Source organism: Caretta caretta, chromosome 4, assembly GCF_965140235.1.
Source record: "Caretta caretta isolate rCarCar2 chromosome 4, rCarCar1.hap1, whole genome shotgun sequence".
Lineage (NCBI taxonomy): Eukaryota > Metazoa > Chordata > Testudines > Cheloniidae > Caretta > Caretta caretta.
The window spans coordinates 25,154,344-25,167,706 of NC_134209.1; the positions used below are offsets into that span (position 1 = coordinate 25,154,344).

General features: G+C 44.8%; 1 protein-coding gene across 3 annotated transcripts in view; it reads left to right on the plus strand.

Annotated features, from left to right (window-relative positions):
- The window catches only part of FRAS1 (Fraser extracellular matrix complex subunit 1), a 306,626-nt gene extending 293,263 nt beyond the window's left edge, over positions 1 to 13,363 (plus strand). For all 3 annotated transcript variants that reach the window (XM_048846813.2, XM_075127463.1, XM_075127464.1), the window contains 4 exons: positions 4,143 to 4,309; positions 4,660 to 4,865; positions 7,418 to 7,564; positions 9,251 to 13,363. In XM_048846813.2, the coding sequence (XP_048702770.2) occupies positions 4,143 to 4,309; positions 4,660 to 4,865; positions 7,418 to 7,564; positions 9,251 to 9,850 (1,120 nt within the window). In that variant the 3' untranslated portion in view covers positions 9,851 to 13,363. The remainder of the gene's footprint in view (positions 1 to 4,142; positions 4,310 to 4,659; positions 4,866 to 7,417; positions 7,565 to 9,250) is intronic.

Genomic DNA, 13,363 nt, shown 5'->3' on the forward strand with positions numbered 1-13,363 from the left:
TCCAGTGGGAGCTGCAGTGCTCAGGACAACTGAAAATCAGAACCGCGTTGTTCTCGTTCTCCTTTTGGGGTGAAGTTCACTGCCCCCACCCGCATACACTCAGCCAGAGTAATTGGGCTGCATGCAGGCTACTAAGTAGGAGTTGGGTTGTAGAAGATGAAATTCGCTGTCCTAATCTGTAGCTCTTCTGTGATCACTACTAAAGGTGGTTTAGTGGCCGCTGTCTTTCTCCATCCCTTATGGGGCATTTGGGTATATGAAACTCATGCTCATTCCCTTGGTCTGCCTGCAAACCCCAGATCCATGCTGGGTTTAGTCAGCCCCAATTCCATGGCTTGTAGGTGATGCAGAAGCCCACAATGAATCTGCCTGCTCCCCCCGAACAGAAATTGATCCAGTAAAAGATATTACTTCACCCACCTTTTGTGTCTGCTCCCCCCTGGACAGCCCTGCCCATAGGCTTAAATGGGGTGCAGTAGCCCTCCTCAACTGAGAAAATGTCACGCTTGATGCATAGCCTTTATACCAGGCAACAGCTATTTGTTATTAATGAGCGTTGTGCCCCATATTCTCCAGTTTGAGCATATAAACAGTAGGAAATAAAGCTCCGAAGTGTCAAACAATAGTATCACAGCTGCTGGGTTCTTCTGTAGACTCCCGTGCTCTTAGCAGATGCTACATCTCTGGAGGAAAATGCTGACTTGTGGTGTCTGCAGCTCAGGGGAAGATAAGAGTCTAAGGTTGAGTCTTACACACAGATTTTGTAGAACTGTGTTGGTTAGGGGTGTGATTTTTCCATAGAAATAATTACACCGGCATAAATCCTAGTGTAGATGCCATTACTTGTATAAAGGTGCTTTATATGAGTATAGCTTATTCCCCTTCCCATATGGCAATAAGCTAAACCAGTATAAGTACCTTTATGTCAGTATAACTGTGTCCACTCTAGGGTGTACCGATTTAACTATATGGGTATGTTTAAAGTGGCATAACTTTTGTGTGTGGACAAGTCCAAGCTAAATTACCTTCTTTTCTTCTTCAAGTGCTTGCTCAGGTCCATTCTATATTAGGTAGGTGTGCTCGCCCCATGCACTGCTCCGGAAGATTTTCCCTCAGCAGTATCCATAGGGGACTGGCTCTGGTGCCCCCGGAGTGGCGCCTGCATGGCGCAGTATAAGGGGTGCCACCGGCTCCCCCCACCCTCAGTTCCTTCTTGCCGCCAGAGACGGTGTTGGAACATCTGCTGCTTCAGCTAGCGTTGTTTTGTTTTCTGTTCTTGTGAACTTTGAAAACCTGTAACATAGTTGTATATAGTTAGTAGTTTCTTAGTTACCCTTAGCAGTAGTTCTCAACTTTTCGTTAGTCCCAAACGGGACTCAGCCGGATGATGGGGCATGCCCCGGTCCCCAGGCTTTAAGCCCTGCGATCGCTGCAAATGGCCTATGCCTGTCAGCGAGACTAAGGTGCTTAGGCGAAGGGCACATAAGTGACAAGTGCCATATCTGCAAGTCCTTCAAACCTGGGACGAAGAGGGAGCGTGATATCTGTCTAAGAGCGCTCCTAATGGAGTCGGCACTCACTCTGGCAGCAGAGCAGCGGCCCGACTCCACACTGAGCACCGCAGCCTCCACGGCTCCAGAGAAGAAGCCAGAAAAGACTGGGCGGGGAAGATCGCCTACCTCCAATAAGGGACAGAAAAGGGCCTGGGGTGAGCCACAACCCATGCCAGGCAGCTCAACACCCCCAGCACAAATCAAGCGGTGCAGCCCATCCCATGCTTCGCCTGCGACCCCGGGTAGCGGTGTAGGCCCTATCCAGCTTTAGGTGCTGTCAACACCAGAAGCTCTTTGAACAGCTCAAGAGATCCTGACGCTCCCGCTGCCACGCACATCGGTTCCTGCAGTACCTTGGTCTTGGAGAAAACCCGTGTTGGGACCTATGCGTGTCCCTGCCTCAGCGGTACCGATCCCCATCGAGAGGAACGTCCCGCCAGCGTTCGCCCACCCGAAGCTGTCACGCCTCAAGACTGGAGAGACAGGCTCAGTGGAGCCCTCTTCGGTCCCCGCACCGGGGGCACCAATAGAGGGACTCGAAGCATACCTTGCTGGTAGATTGGCACAGACTCTCTGAGGCACGCGTCACCCGGCAAGAACTCTGGGACCAGCCCCGACCGTCTCCAAGGGCCCAGGACTGATCGGACACCAGAGACCACCTATCACTGGGCCATCATTGCGTCTCCCTACTCAGGACGATCCTCCCGGCAGCCACCCAGTAGTAGCTCCTGGTCCCATTCAACATCCCAGTACTGGTCAAGTAGCATGATGCGTGGATCGCCGGGTATCCAACGCAGATACACCGAACGCTGGTGGTCCCCGAGAGCCCAACCAAGAGAGTCTCGCACGGACAGGTTGACTTCAGGATGCAGCGACCGGCACCGGTTGGACAAGAGCTACCGCTCGGCCCGATCCTGGTCGCCCACTACCGACTGTTCCGCTGGTCGCTCCAGCTCAGAACGAGGTTCCCTGCCTGTGGGACAAGCCCTGCTACTGGCGATGCCATCTATATTATCGGCACCGAAAGCTGTCCCATGGCCCCAAGCACAATGGCCGGCTCCATGGTATCCGTGGAACCCCTGGGGGTTCACCCAACCATCCCAGGCTGCCCAATCGGTGTGGGGAACCTCGGAGAGGCCAGCGGCCTCAGTATCCCGTCCCCCTCCAGTGCTCCATACGTTTGGGGGGTAAGACCCCAAAGGTCCAAGAGGACCCAGTGGCGCAAGCTGCTGGACCACCAATGGATGTGGAGGTTCCCGCGGCACTGGAATCATCCTAGTCATCGCCAGACGAGGCCCCTTCACCCAGGTCCTCAGGATGATGCCAGGCTCCCTGACCACGACAGGAGGAAGGCATCGGAGAGGGAGTCCTTGCTCAGACCCTGTTGAGAACAAAACCGGTGGCATTTCCTGTTCTGTCTGGTAGCGAACAGGTCCACTTGGGGAGTCCCCACCTTTGGAAGATCATGCAGGCTACCTCTGGATGGAGCAATCACTTGTGGTAAGAGAAGAAGTCCCTGCTGAGCTGGTCTGCCAGCGTATTCCTGACACCAGGAAGGTGACAAGCTTCCAGGTGGATTTTATGGCTGATGCAGAAGTCCCACAGACGGAGCGCCTCCTGACAGAGAGCCGACGAGCATGCTCCCCCTTGCCTGTTGATGTAGAACATTGAGGCTGTGTTGTCCATTAGGACTCGTAACACCTTGCCAGACAGGTGGGGAAAGAAAACACTGCACGCCGGCTGGACTGCTTGGAGCTCTTTGACGTTTATATGTAACCATGCCTCCTCCAGAGACCTCTTCCCCTGTGTCTGAAGATTGCCGAGATGTGCCCCCCCAGCCGAAGTCGGAGGTGTCCAACACCAACTTGATGGAGTGAGGAGGGTTGTTGAACAGAAGGAATCCTTTCCAGGACTGTCCTGTGGTCAGTCCACCATCTCAGTGAGGTAAGTATCGTCTGGGGGATGGTAACAATCTTCTCCAGGGGGTCTTGGGACGGGGAATAGACTGTCGTCAGCCATTGTTGCAGGGGCCGCATCTGGAGCCTGGCATGGCAGACCACACAAGTGTCTGTTGTCATGTACACCAGCAGGTGCTGGCAGACCCTGGCCCTGGCAAAGATCAAGAGAGACCAGGCGCAGGTTATCATGATCGCCCATAATCGCCTATCCATGGCCCATGAACTCCTACCCACCTCCAGGGGTACTGCTTTGGAGTCACCCAACATGGAATGGACATGAGCAAGCACTTGAAGAAGAAAAGACAGTTACCTGTTCCGTAACTGGTGCTCTTCGAGACGTGATGCTCATGTCCATTCTATAACCTGCTGTCCTTCCCCACTGTCAGAATTTCCAGCAAGAAGGAACTGAGGGTTGGGGGAGGTGGCCGTGCCCCTTATACTGTGCCATGCGGGCACCACTCCAGGGGGCGCCAGAGCCGGTCCCCTACTGATACTGCTGATTGGAGAAACTTGTGGCACCGGTGCATGTGACGAGCACACACACCTAATATGGACTGGACATGTGCAACGCATCTCAACACCAGTTCCGGAAAAGGTAACTGTCTTTTTTTTTTTCTCCTCCCAAATTTAGATTTTTGATCCCAATTGCTTTCCAGCAGACAAACCGCCCAGTTCCTGTTGTATACTCTCTGAACACAGAGTTTCAGCTCTGTAACAATGAGAAAGTATTTTTGATGGATCCCACGAAATCTGAAATGTCTTTGGCAGAAATGGATTACAAAGGAGCTTTTTCAAAGGGTAAGGCTTTTTCCTTCGCCTTGTTAATTTACTTTAGCTAAAGGATCCATCTGTGCAACCTCTATTACTGTGTAAGAGAAATGATGTGATATCGGAGATTTGTCTTGTCTATGTGAGCATGCTGTGTTATAGAATCATGCTACAACCCTGTAAGACCATGCCTATAACTGTTGTATGATACAGTCATACCACAATATGGCACCATCTACATCGGCAACTCTAAACTCTATCATCATATTATTCCCCAGCCTGGTTAATTTGGCTGTGTAGGTGGTCTCTTTAGTCTTTCTGAATAGCTCCTCTTCCTCCCATGTATATAAATATGACTATTATTCTCTCAACCTTGTCAGGTCAAATCCTATATGGCCGTGTGCTTTGGAATCCCGAACAAAATCTAAATGCTGCCTACAAACTGCAGCTGGAAAAAGTCTATCTCTGTACTGGCAAGGATGGTTATGTGCCTTTCTTTGACCCTACTGGAACAATCTATAATGAAGGGCCACAGTATGGCTGTATTCAACCCAACAAGTACCTAAAACACAGATTTCTGCTACTGGTAGGTTGTACACTGGACAAAATTGTGACACGGAATTGTGGCAGCTGTGGAGTTGTGGGTAGTTATGTCAGGGCAGATTCTGGAACCATCTCTTTGCTAAACCGTGTGAGACTCTGTGACAGGAACACTTTGTATTTCTGATATTGCCTTTGGTCTGATAAAATTCCATGGAGAGCCAGTGAGGTTGAGCAAATCTCAAAGACACAGTTCACATCACAAAATTACTGAATTGAGATGGAGACGAAATTACTCTCTAACCCAGGTCAGGAGTGAGGCACAATGAGGCCTATTCCAGATGAGGAAAATGAGCCATTTAGCAAGCATGATAGCTGCCACATCTTAAATAGCATGTTTTAAACATCACCTCGTTTAGACCAAGGCAGTGATGTTGTAACACACTTTAGCTTGTCGTGGGTAACACTACGGTCCCTGTGTTTAGCTAACATGTTTGCGAAATGGCACCACATTTTCCTAGTGTAGACAGGCTCTGACTGGACAGGAGGGGAAGCTTTCCCAGCTGTTGTCCGCACTGTGCACATTCCGTGTATAAAACAACCTCATGTTCTGGATTGTTGATCCAGCATCTTTCATGAGCACTAAATTTGCTTTCTCTTCTTCACATACACTGTAACTAAAACCCAGGCTGTTTGATCCATAGCTCTCATTTTTTACTTTAGTCTGCTCAATCGCTCTCCTCAGGCCTTGGCTACACCAGGCTTTTTTGTCTCCAAGTTTGCATGGCTTCCAGTGCAGGTAGACCGACAATAGCAGTGAGATCGTGGCAGCTCAGGCTAGCCACCCAAGTATGTACCCAGGGATCAGGCAGGTTTTGTAGTGGGGTTGCTAGCTTGAGCTGCTGCCCATGCTGCCACAGCCATGCTCCAGTTCTTAGCATGCTAGCTAAAGGGATCCTCCGGAGGCAGCCGTACACCTGTGTTCCTCAGTGCCAGCACTGGGGGAATCCTCCCATAGCTGGATACAAGGCCTTTAGGGCTCTTTTAGGCCACTCTAGCCCCTTTATACGGCATAAGTGGGCTGGAGCAGGGGTGAGGTTCTCACCCGTAGAGTAGACATACCTTTAGTTCTGTGTGCTTTCACTGAAATATTTGCCTACAGTGCTGTCTGTATCCTACTTTTTCTTATATGTTCCTAATGCAAGTAGCATCTTACTGCACAGCTATGTGAAAGGCAGGAGGGTGGGGGTTTTAGATCATATTAAATATAAATCCAAATCTTGTGGACGTTACCCATCTTTTCCTCACTCCTTATTCAGACACCTTTCCATTGGTCTGAGGACTAGGAAAAAGTTGCGGAACGTCCTTGTGATTTAGACCTCATTTTTAATGGAGAAAGGGTTATACAAATATATTTGTAACAGCCCCCTCAGCGTACAGAGGGACGTTTACCCATCAATTTAACAAAAATCCTCTTTCATTGTATGAAATAGTGACTAGTGCACACCACATGTTGAACTGTAAGTGCAGACTTTGAAATTAACATTTACCAGGGTCCTGGATGGCAGCCAGGCTACCATTCAGCAGCATAATAAAAGGTACCCTTAGTATTCTGAGTAAATTTTCATGCATCTATGTATTAGGCTGGTTACACACGGCACTGGGGTTTTTAGTTTAATAAATCTAATCTAGGAATAGTCTATTACAACAAAATATGAAATGCTGTAAATCAAATTGCAATTATAATTATTTCTTATGCTTTGAAATGCCTTTATTAAAAATTATTCTTACCTAAGTCCTAGGAGCTGGCACTTTGCACAACCACTTGCATGGACCTGGGTCTTGGGTTTGACTTTTGGCTGAGAGAGGTGGGGCATTATTCTTGGACCTGGATTCTTGCTTCCGCTCTGAGAGATCTGCAGAGGTGACATGCTTAGCCTCAGGTAGCTGTGGCTAATTTATTGAGCGCCAGACACATACCCACATGGATCTCAACACTATTAGAGCCTCTGTGTTCATTTTTATGTTTGATTGAGCAGCGCTTGAGGATGTCCTTTTCAGTGAAGTCCTCCTGAGTCTAGTTCAGCAGGGAATTGTTGGCTGTGGCTTGGTCTTTGCAGGAAGAAGGGAAGCTGAAGTAAGAAACTGGGAGAGTAGCAGAACTCTAACAGGAGCACAGAAGTCTCTCTCTGGGGAAAATAACGGCAACTGGATAATTTATGAAAAGAACTGGTTAAATTTCTCTTGGGGAAAAAACGAAAGGCAATATTAGGAACAGGTATACTTATGTCTTTGGATTAGCAACCGGAGTTAAGGAAGGAGTGTGTTTTAAGGAAGTTTGTGTCTTGAGAGGATGGCCTTTAGATGCACCAGAAGAGAGCTGTGCTGGGTCAGCTTGGACGGAGGCACAAGGACATGAGTGAGAGATGCTCTTCTTGTGTTGTTTTGCTGCTTCCTATAACACATTAACCAAAAAGTCAACTTTGACAAACCTCAGTTGTCATGTAGCTGTTGATTGCCAGTTTGTTACTAATGCATATGTCACCCATAGAGTATGTTCACATTTCTTCAGTACATACTGCTTTCTGTAAATTCCAGGACCGAAACCAACCTGAAGTTACTGATAAGTACTTCCACGATGTACCTTTTGATGCCCATTTTGCCTCTGAATTGTCTGATTTCCACTTGGTGAGCAGCATGCCAGGAGTGGATGGATTTACTATGAAAGTGGATGCTCTCTACAAGGTGTGTTGCATGAGATGTACAGCACCACAAACCAAAATTTGTGATGCAAACAGTCCAAGATACTTTGTGCTTTACAGACTCTAGGCCTGACCCTGCATGTATAGAAGTCCAACACACACTAGGGCAAACCTTGTAGTCTTATCTAATTTTCTGTGGACAAAGGCAGCACATATTTCCTAGTGCCAGAAACACTCTTCAACAATTTAGGGCCCTAATTCTATACTGGGATCCACTAGCACAAGTGTCTGTATCCATGCAGAGTCTCATTGAGCCCAGGTCATATTAACTTCTTTTAATGCTAATCTTCAGGGAGGAATTCCTTAGTGTTCAGTTTGCGAATGTGCTGAGCCCCTTTAACTTATTCTGAAGTCCACAGGAATTTAGAGTACTTAGCAGTTCTCCCGGGATCAAGCCACTCAGTTACAAAGGTGGAATTCCTAGAAGGTGGGTGCTGTCTCTGCATAGTTACCCAGCAAGATATGACTCAATGAGCAAGTTTAGAATATAGGTGAGATCTACATTGTCAACAGCTACCTGAAGGAAGCCATCTATCAGTGGGATTTACTGGAGCTGTATGTTAATCAATTTGAAGGTTCCTATTGACTCATTGCCCATTGATTCAGCCCCTTAGCTGTGGTGGGCTCTTGGGCAAGGAACTTGCTCTTCCCTGAGATTCATCTCAGCTCACTTTAAAATCATCATATGTTGGAACAAGAGGCATTAGATGGGAGAATTTTATAAACTGTATTAAATAAATATGCATTATTTTCCCCTTCCCCTCCCTTACACTTTTCCCACATTTTCCCACTGAACTCAATTTGGATTTAGGGCTGCCCAGCATTCTTCAGGATCAGACCCTAAATTAGACAACGAATACCGTTCAGACAAAGTTCAGCTCCCCACAAACGCCCAGACTGGATTTGTTTGTTTGACCTTTCCTAAGACAGTGCTGTATTTAGTTTTTAAAATATATTTGTAATTAAATATTTGTAATGACAGTTCTCCAAGCCATTCAGCAAAGAGTCTCTTTTAAAAGAGTTATTATTTATGAATAATTTATTAGGATTATCATAGTTATCCGAGCTGGTCAAAAACCATAAACAAATTTATAAAAACAATTTTACTGTTCTTTCAAAAATCAAAAACTGTCAAACTTTCAGAAGTTAAAAATGGAAAAAAATATGAATTTTTGGGCATCAGACAAATAATGTTGACACAATGTCAAAGGAAATTTTAAAAAATCCAACCAGCTATTTATTTATTTATTATTTCTAGAACTGGACAGAACATTTTAAAATGATTAACACTGAAACAAAATATTGACAAAATATTCTGGGCAATACTTGCCCCCATCTTTTGGTCACCAAAAATTGTTAATATATTGCTATTAGTCACCAAACTATGTGATAGTGTGATGGCTTCCATTGTGGTCGGTGCATGGAGAACTGAATGGGGACCTCCAGAGCTAAAACCATGAGCTGCTACAGCTTGAGCTAAAGCTCCCCAAGGACTGTAACAGACCCATAATATCTGTGAAAAAGGCACAGACAGGGACCTATAATATGCACTTGTTCCTGGCTTATAGAGTAGCACTTACCTATTTCCATCTGCTATGAACAGAATTCTAGCATCACTTTAGCTAAAGTCCCAGAGTAAAGTCTCTTTTGTGTATGTGCTGTCATAAAGGTGGAAGCTGGACACCAGTGGTACCTTCAGGTGATCTATATAATTGGCCCAGAAACCATTGCAGGGCCCCGTGTTCAACGGTCTCTCACTCACCACCTGAAACGCAGCCGCAGGGACCTGGTGGACAACAACGGCAGACTGATTCTGGATGACTCCTTGATCTATGACAATGAAGGCGACCAAGTCAAGAATGGCACCAACATGAAATCGCTGAGCCTGGAGGTGCAGGAAGCAGTCACGGCTGCTTCCTTATCACAAACAGGGGCGTCCATAGGAAGTGCTTTTGCTGCCATCATGCTGCTGCTGCTCGTGCTCCTGTTAGTTTGCTTCATAACTAGGAAATGTCGAAAGCAGAAGAAGAAGAAGAAAAAGCCTGCCAAAGACATCATGGAGGAATATCCGCTCAACACCAAGATAGAAGTACCCAAGAAAAATATAGAAAGGGCGGAGAAGAACATAAACAGACAATACTGCACTGTAAGGAATATCAATATATTAAGTGACAATGAGGGTGCCTACAAGGTCAAAGGTGCTAAGGTCAAACAAGTGAACTTAGAGGTCAAAGTTCACAACAATTTACATGATGGAACAGAAGTTTGAGTGTGCACTTTTTTTTTGTAAAAGCTTTTTATAAATTGTAAAAGAAAAAAATTAAAAATTTACTGGTATTTTTATAGTCTTGTGGAAAAGGGAAGAATATAGCTTTGAGTGGTGGACAGCAATGCATCCTCCCATGCTTCAACTCACAACTGAGCTACCTCATTCAAAGCAGGACTGTGTGACACACCCAGGGCAGAAAACATTGAAACTTTCATGTGGTATCTCTACCAACACTCAGTTCTGTTTTACGCTACACCACTTTCATAACAGCATTCCTGGCAGCCAAATATTTACGTAAGCTCTACAGTGATTCTAACAAGAACAGTTCATTGTAATGGGGTTTAATAATGCTGTAAGATGAACAGGGCAGTGCAGTATCCTTAGATCAGATGCACAGTGTTTCGCAAAGATCCTTGTAAGAGCTGGAATCTATTCAATTCCACTCTATACTGCTTTCCTTTGCTCTTCCTTTTTGCTGGAAGATGTCACGCAGAACATGACTGTTTTGGTCAAGCATACAGGCGCACACAGCCAGTTCTGAAACTAATGCCAGTATCTTCTCAATGGATGATCTGCATGGGAGTGAAATGCTCTTTGAGAAAATCACCGCATGCAGAGGGCCCACACATAGCAGCGGGTATCACTTAAGCCCCATGTTAAAGGGAAATTAAGTTGTGCCCAGGACCTTCTGCACTGGAGTGATTGTCACTCTCAAATGAGTGTGAATCTTCCATTGTTCTCCATCCTGAAGATTTAGGGTGAAATCCTGGCCCCCTTGAAGTCAATGGCAAAACTCCCATTGACTTCACTCTGACTCTTTGAACTACCAATCCCATCACCTGTCCTTCCAACTCAGTGAAGTCTGGAACCCAAAATCATCTCTGTTTGGTCTCCCAGTCAGTAGCAGCAGCAGCAACATAATAAGATTGAAACACCTTTCATTGAGAACCCTCCACAAAGTCAATGCAAAGAACTATTTGGAGCAGTCTAGATGAGGGGGTTGTCCACTTGGGGGTTGCAGACAGTTGGTTGTGGGCCACAGTGCCCTTCCTATATTGTTAAATGGGATGGAATCCTAGTTAAATCCCAGCTATATGGGAGGAGAGTCCTAGTACTGAAAAGAGCAAGAACCATTGATAAGGTAAAGCAGTTGAAATGTTCTAACTTTTGTTTACAATGATCTGAGCACTTTGTACTGTAGTGTGTTACATTTTCATGGTGCTGTACCGATATTAATGAACCTCTTAGCATTATTCCAAACCTGATATTTGATTTTGGTGAGATAGATACCAAACCTTTTCTCCCCTGACCCTCAGTCACATACAGTACAGATGGAACAGTTGCTCTATTGCATGATGCACTAGAAAATAGCGTGCACAAGCACGCCATGCCTGTTATTTATTAAATATTGCCTTACCTGCAGTGATTTCCGAACTCCTCAGTAACCTTTACACTCCTAAGTGCATTTTAAACTGCATGAAGTGTGGAACACACTCATCCCCCAGACTTTGAGTTCCAGCTATGTGCAAACTGGAAGTAAAGCAGCTGGTACTCACTACTGCCTGCCAATTTTAGGTTTTCCCACACCATTACAAAAACCCACAGCACAACATGTGTCCTTGTTTTTAAGAAGGTTCTCTTCATTTTAAATTTATTATTTTTTAAAATGGAGGGACAAAAAAGCCAAAACTTGTTTTGACCGCAGTAGAGCAACTGCAACTCTGGTACCTAATGATTCCATTCACACTTTATAGTAAGGTTCCATTCATAAATCATAAATTACAAATTAATAGATGTTTTAGTAAATAATAAAGGAGGTCAGTTTCACTATCCCTTTTTATGGATGGGGAAATTGAGGCACAGAGACGGGAACTGACTTGCCCAACATGACCCAGCAGACCCCAGTGGCAGAGCCAGGAATAGACTCCTGAGTCTCAGGGGACAATTCACTAGGCTACAAGGGTTAATCACTTGTTATAGAGGCCAAGAGTTTGCTTATAATCGTTTGACACATTCTACTGATGTGCTGATAAACATATGTATCTTATGGCTGCAACAGGCTTTAACATCACTGCTCATGTATTAACCCTTTTCAAACTATTTGTAAATGGAACATCACTATGAAGTGTGACCATGATTCCTTTAGCTGTGTCCCCCATCTCTATTATAATATTTCCTGATGTGGCACCATTTCAGGTTTGTTTCTGGTAGCTCAGGTACTTGGTTTACATACTCATACTCACACCAACGTCACACAGACATACCTAAACAATCAATATTTTGGGTTGTCAAAGAGCTGATATTACTTTTCTGGGTCTTTTAGGCATTTGGCCAGAAGGTATTTGTTTGTTTCTCCCACAGATTCAACAGCAACTGGATAATATGTGTAAATATAATATGTAATGTGCATTTTCTGAGTGGCGGTGAGATCTGATTATTCAGCTTAAATATTTACAGGGGGGTCTGTTCTCCCTGTGATGCATGCAGACTGCTCCCATCAGTGATTGTTTTAGACTGCAAGCTCTGCATGGCAAGGACTGTCTGCTTTGTGTCCTGAACAGCACCGAGTTGCTCAGTGCCTAACACCAGATATATCATAGTGTTAAATGGGAGTTTTATGCATATGTTTATGGAAGCTGAGAGGTGGAAAGTGGCAGTAAAGCCATCTGTAATAACAGAACCTGAGATCCTTCCTGTGTAATGTTCACAAAACAAATACAGGAACCACCCCTGGCAGATTAATTATGACAACCTCACACTAGTGACTTGCCTATGGAAAATTAAAACGCCTGCAAAATTTGGGGTGTTCCTTCATCTCACTTTGATTGTCAGTATCCACTCTGTTAGATGTACACTTCAAATGAAAGTGGTGAAGCTTTGGATTTGTGACTTAATCATTTTATTCACAATTGTCAGCTGTATTTTATATATGTTGATCAAAGACTGTGGATGCTATTTCATTTCATTCAGATATGTCGCACCCACATAGTCTCAGCTTCTGCAATTTGCTTGTTAATGAATTATAAATCCTAGTGTACTTTTTTTTTTTAAGTATTGAAATTAGTACAAATAAAACTTTGGAAGTTCATTTTCTCTTGTGTATTATGGTGCTGTATAAATAAAAACAGAGCCAAGGTGCAATGTTACAGTCCTCCATATTTGTACAATTGTTTTAACCTGATGACACTGGGGACATTATATATTTTTGCTCCTAAGAAATAATAATGTTGAGACAGGCTTATGTATGACTGCATTTTTCTGACCTTGTGTGTGCATATGTTTTGATATCCTTCAGTTTATCAAATTATTTTACTGTGCACTGCACCCCCGGTGAAGACCATCTGATATGATCTGAATATATCACTTGTTGTGCTGTCAACCTGTTTTCTTGAATCTCATTATAAAGTATGTATTTTGAATATCACTCTATTTGTTATGGAGTTAATGGTTTTTTTCATGCAGTACAGCATGTCACAATACAAATTTTTTGGCTAACAAACAACATTTTGGTTA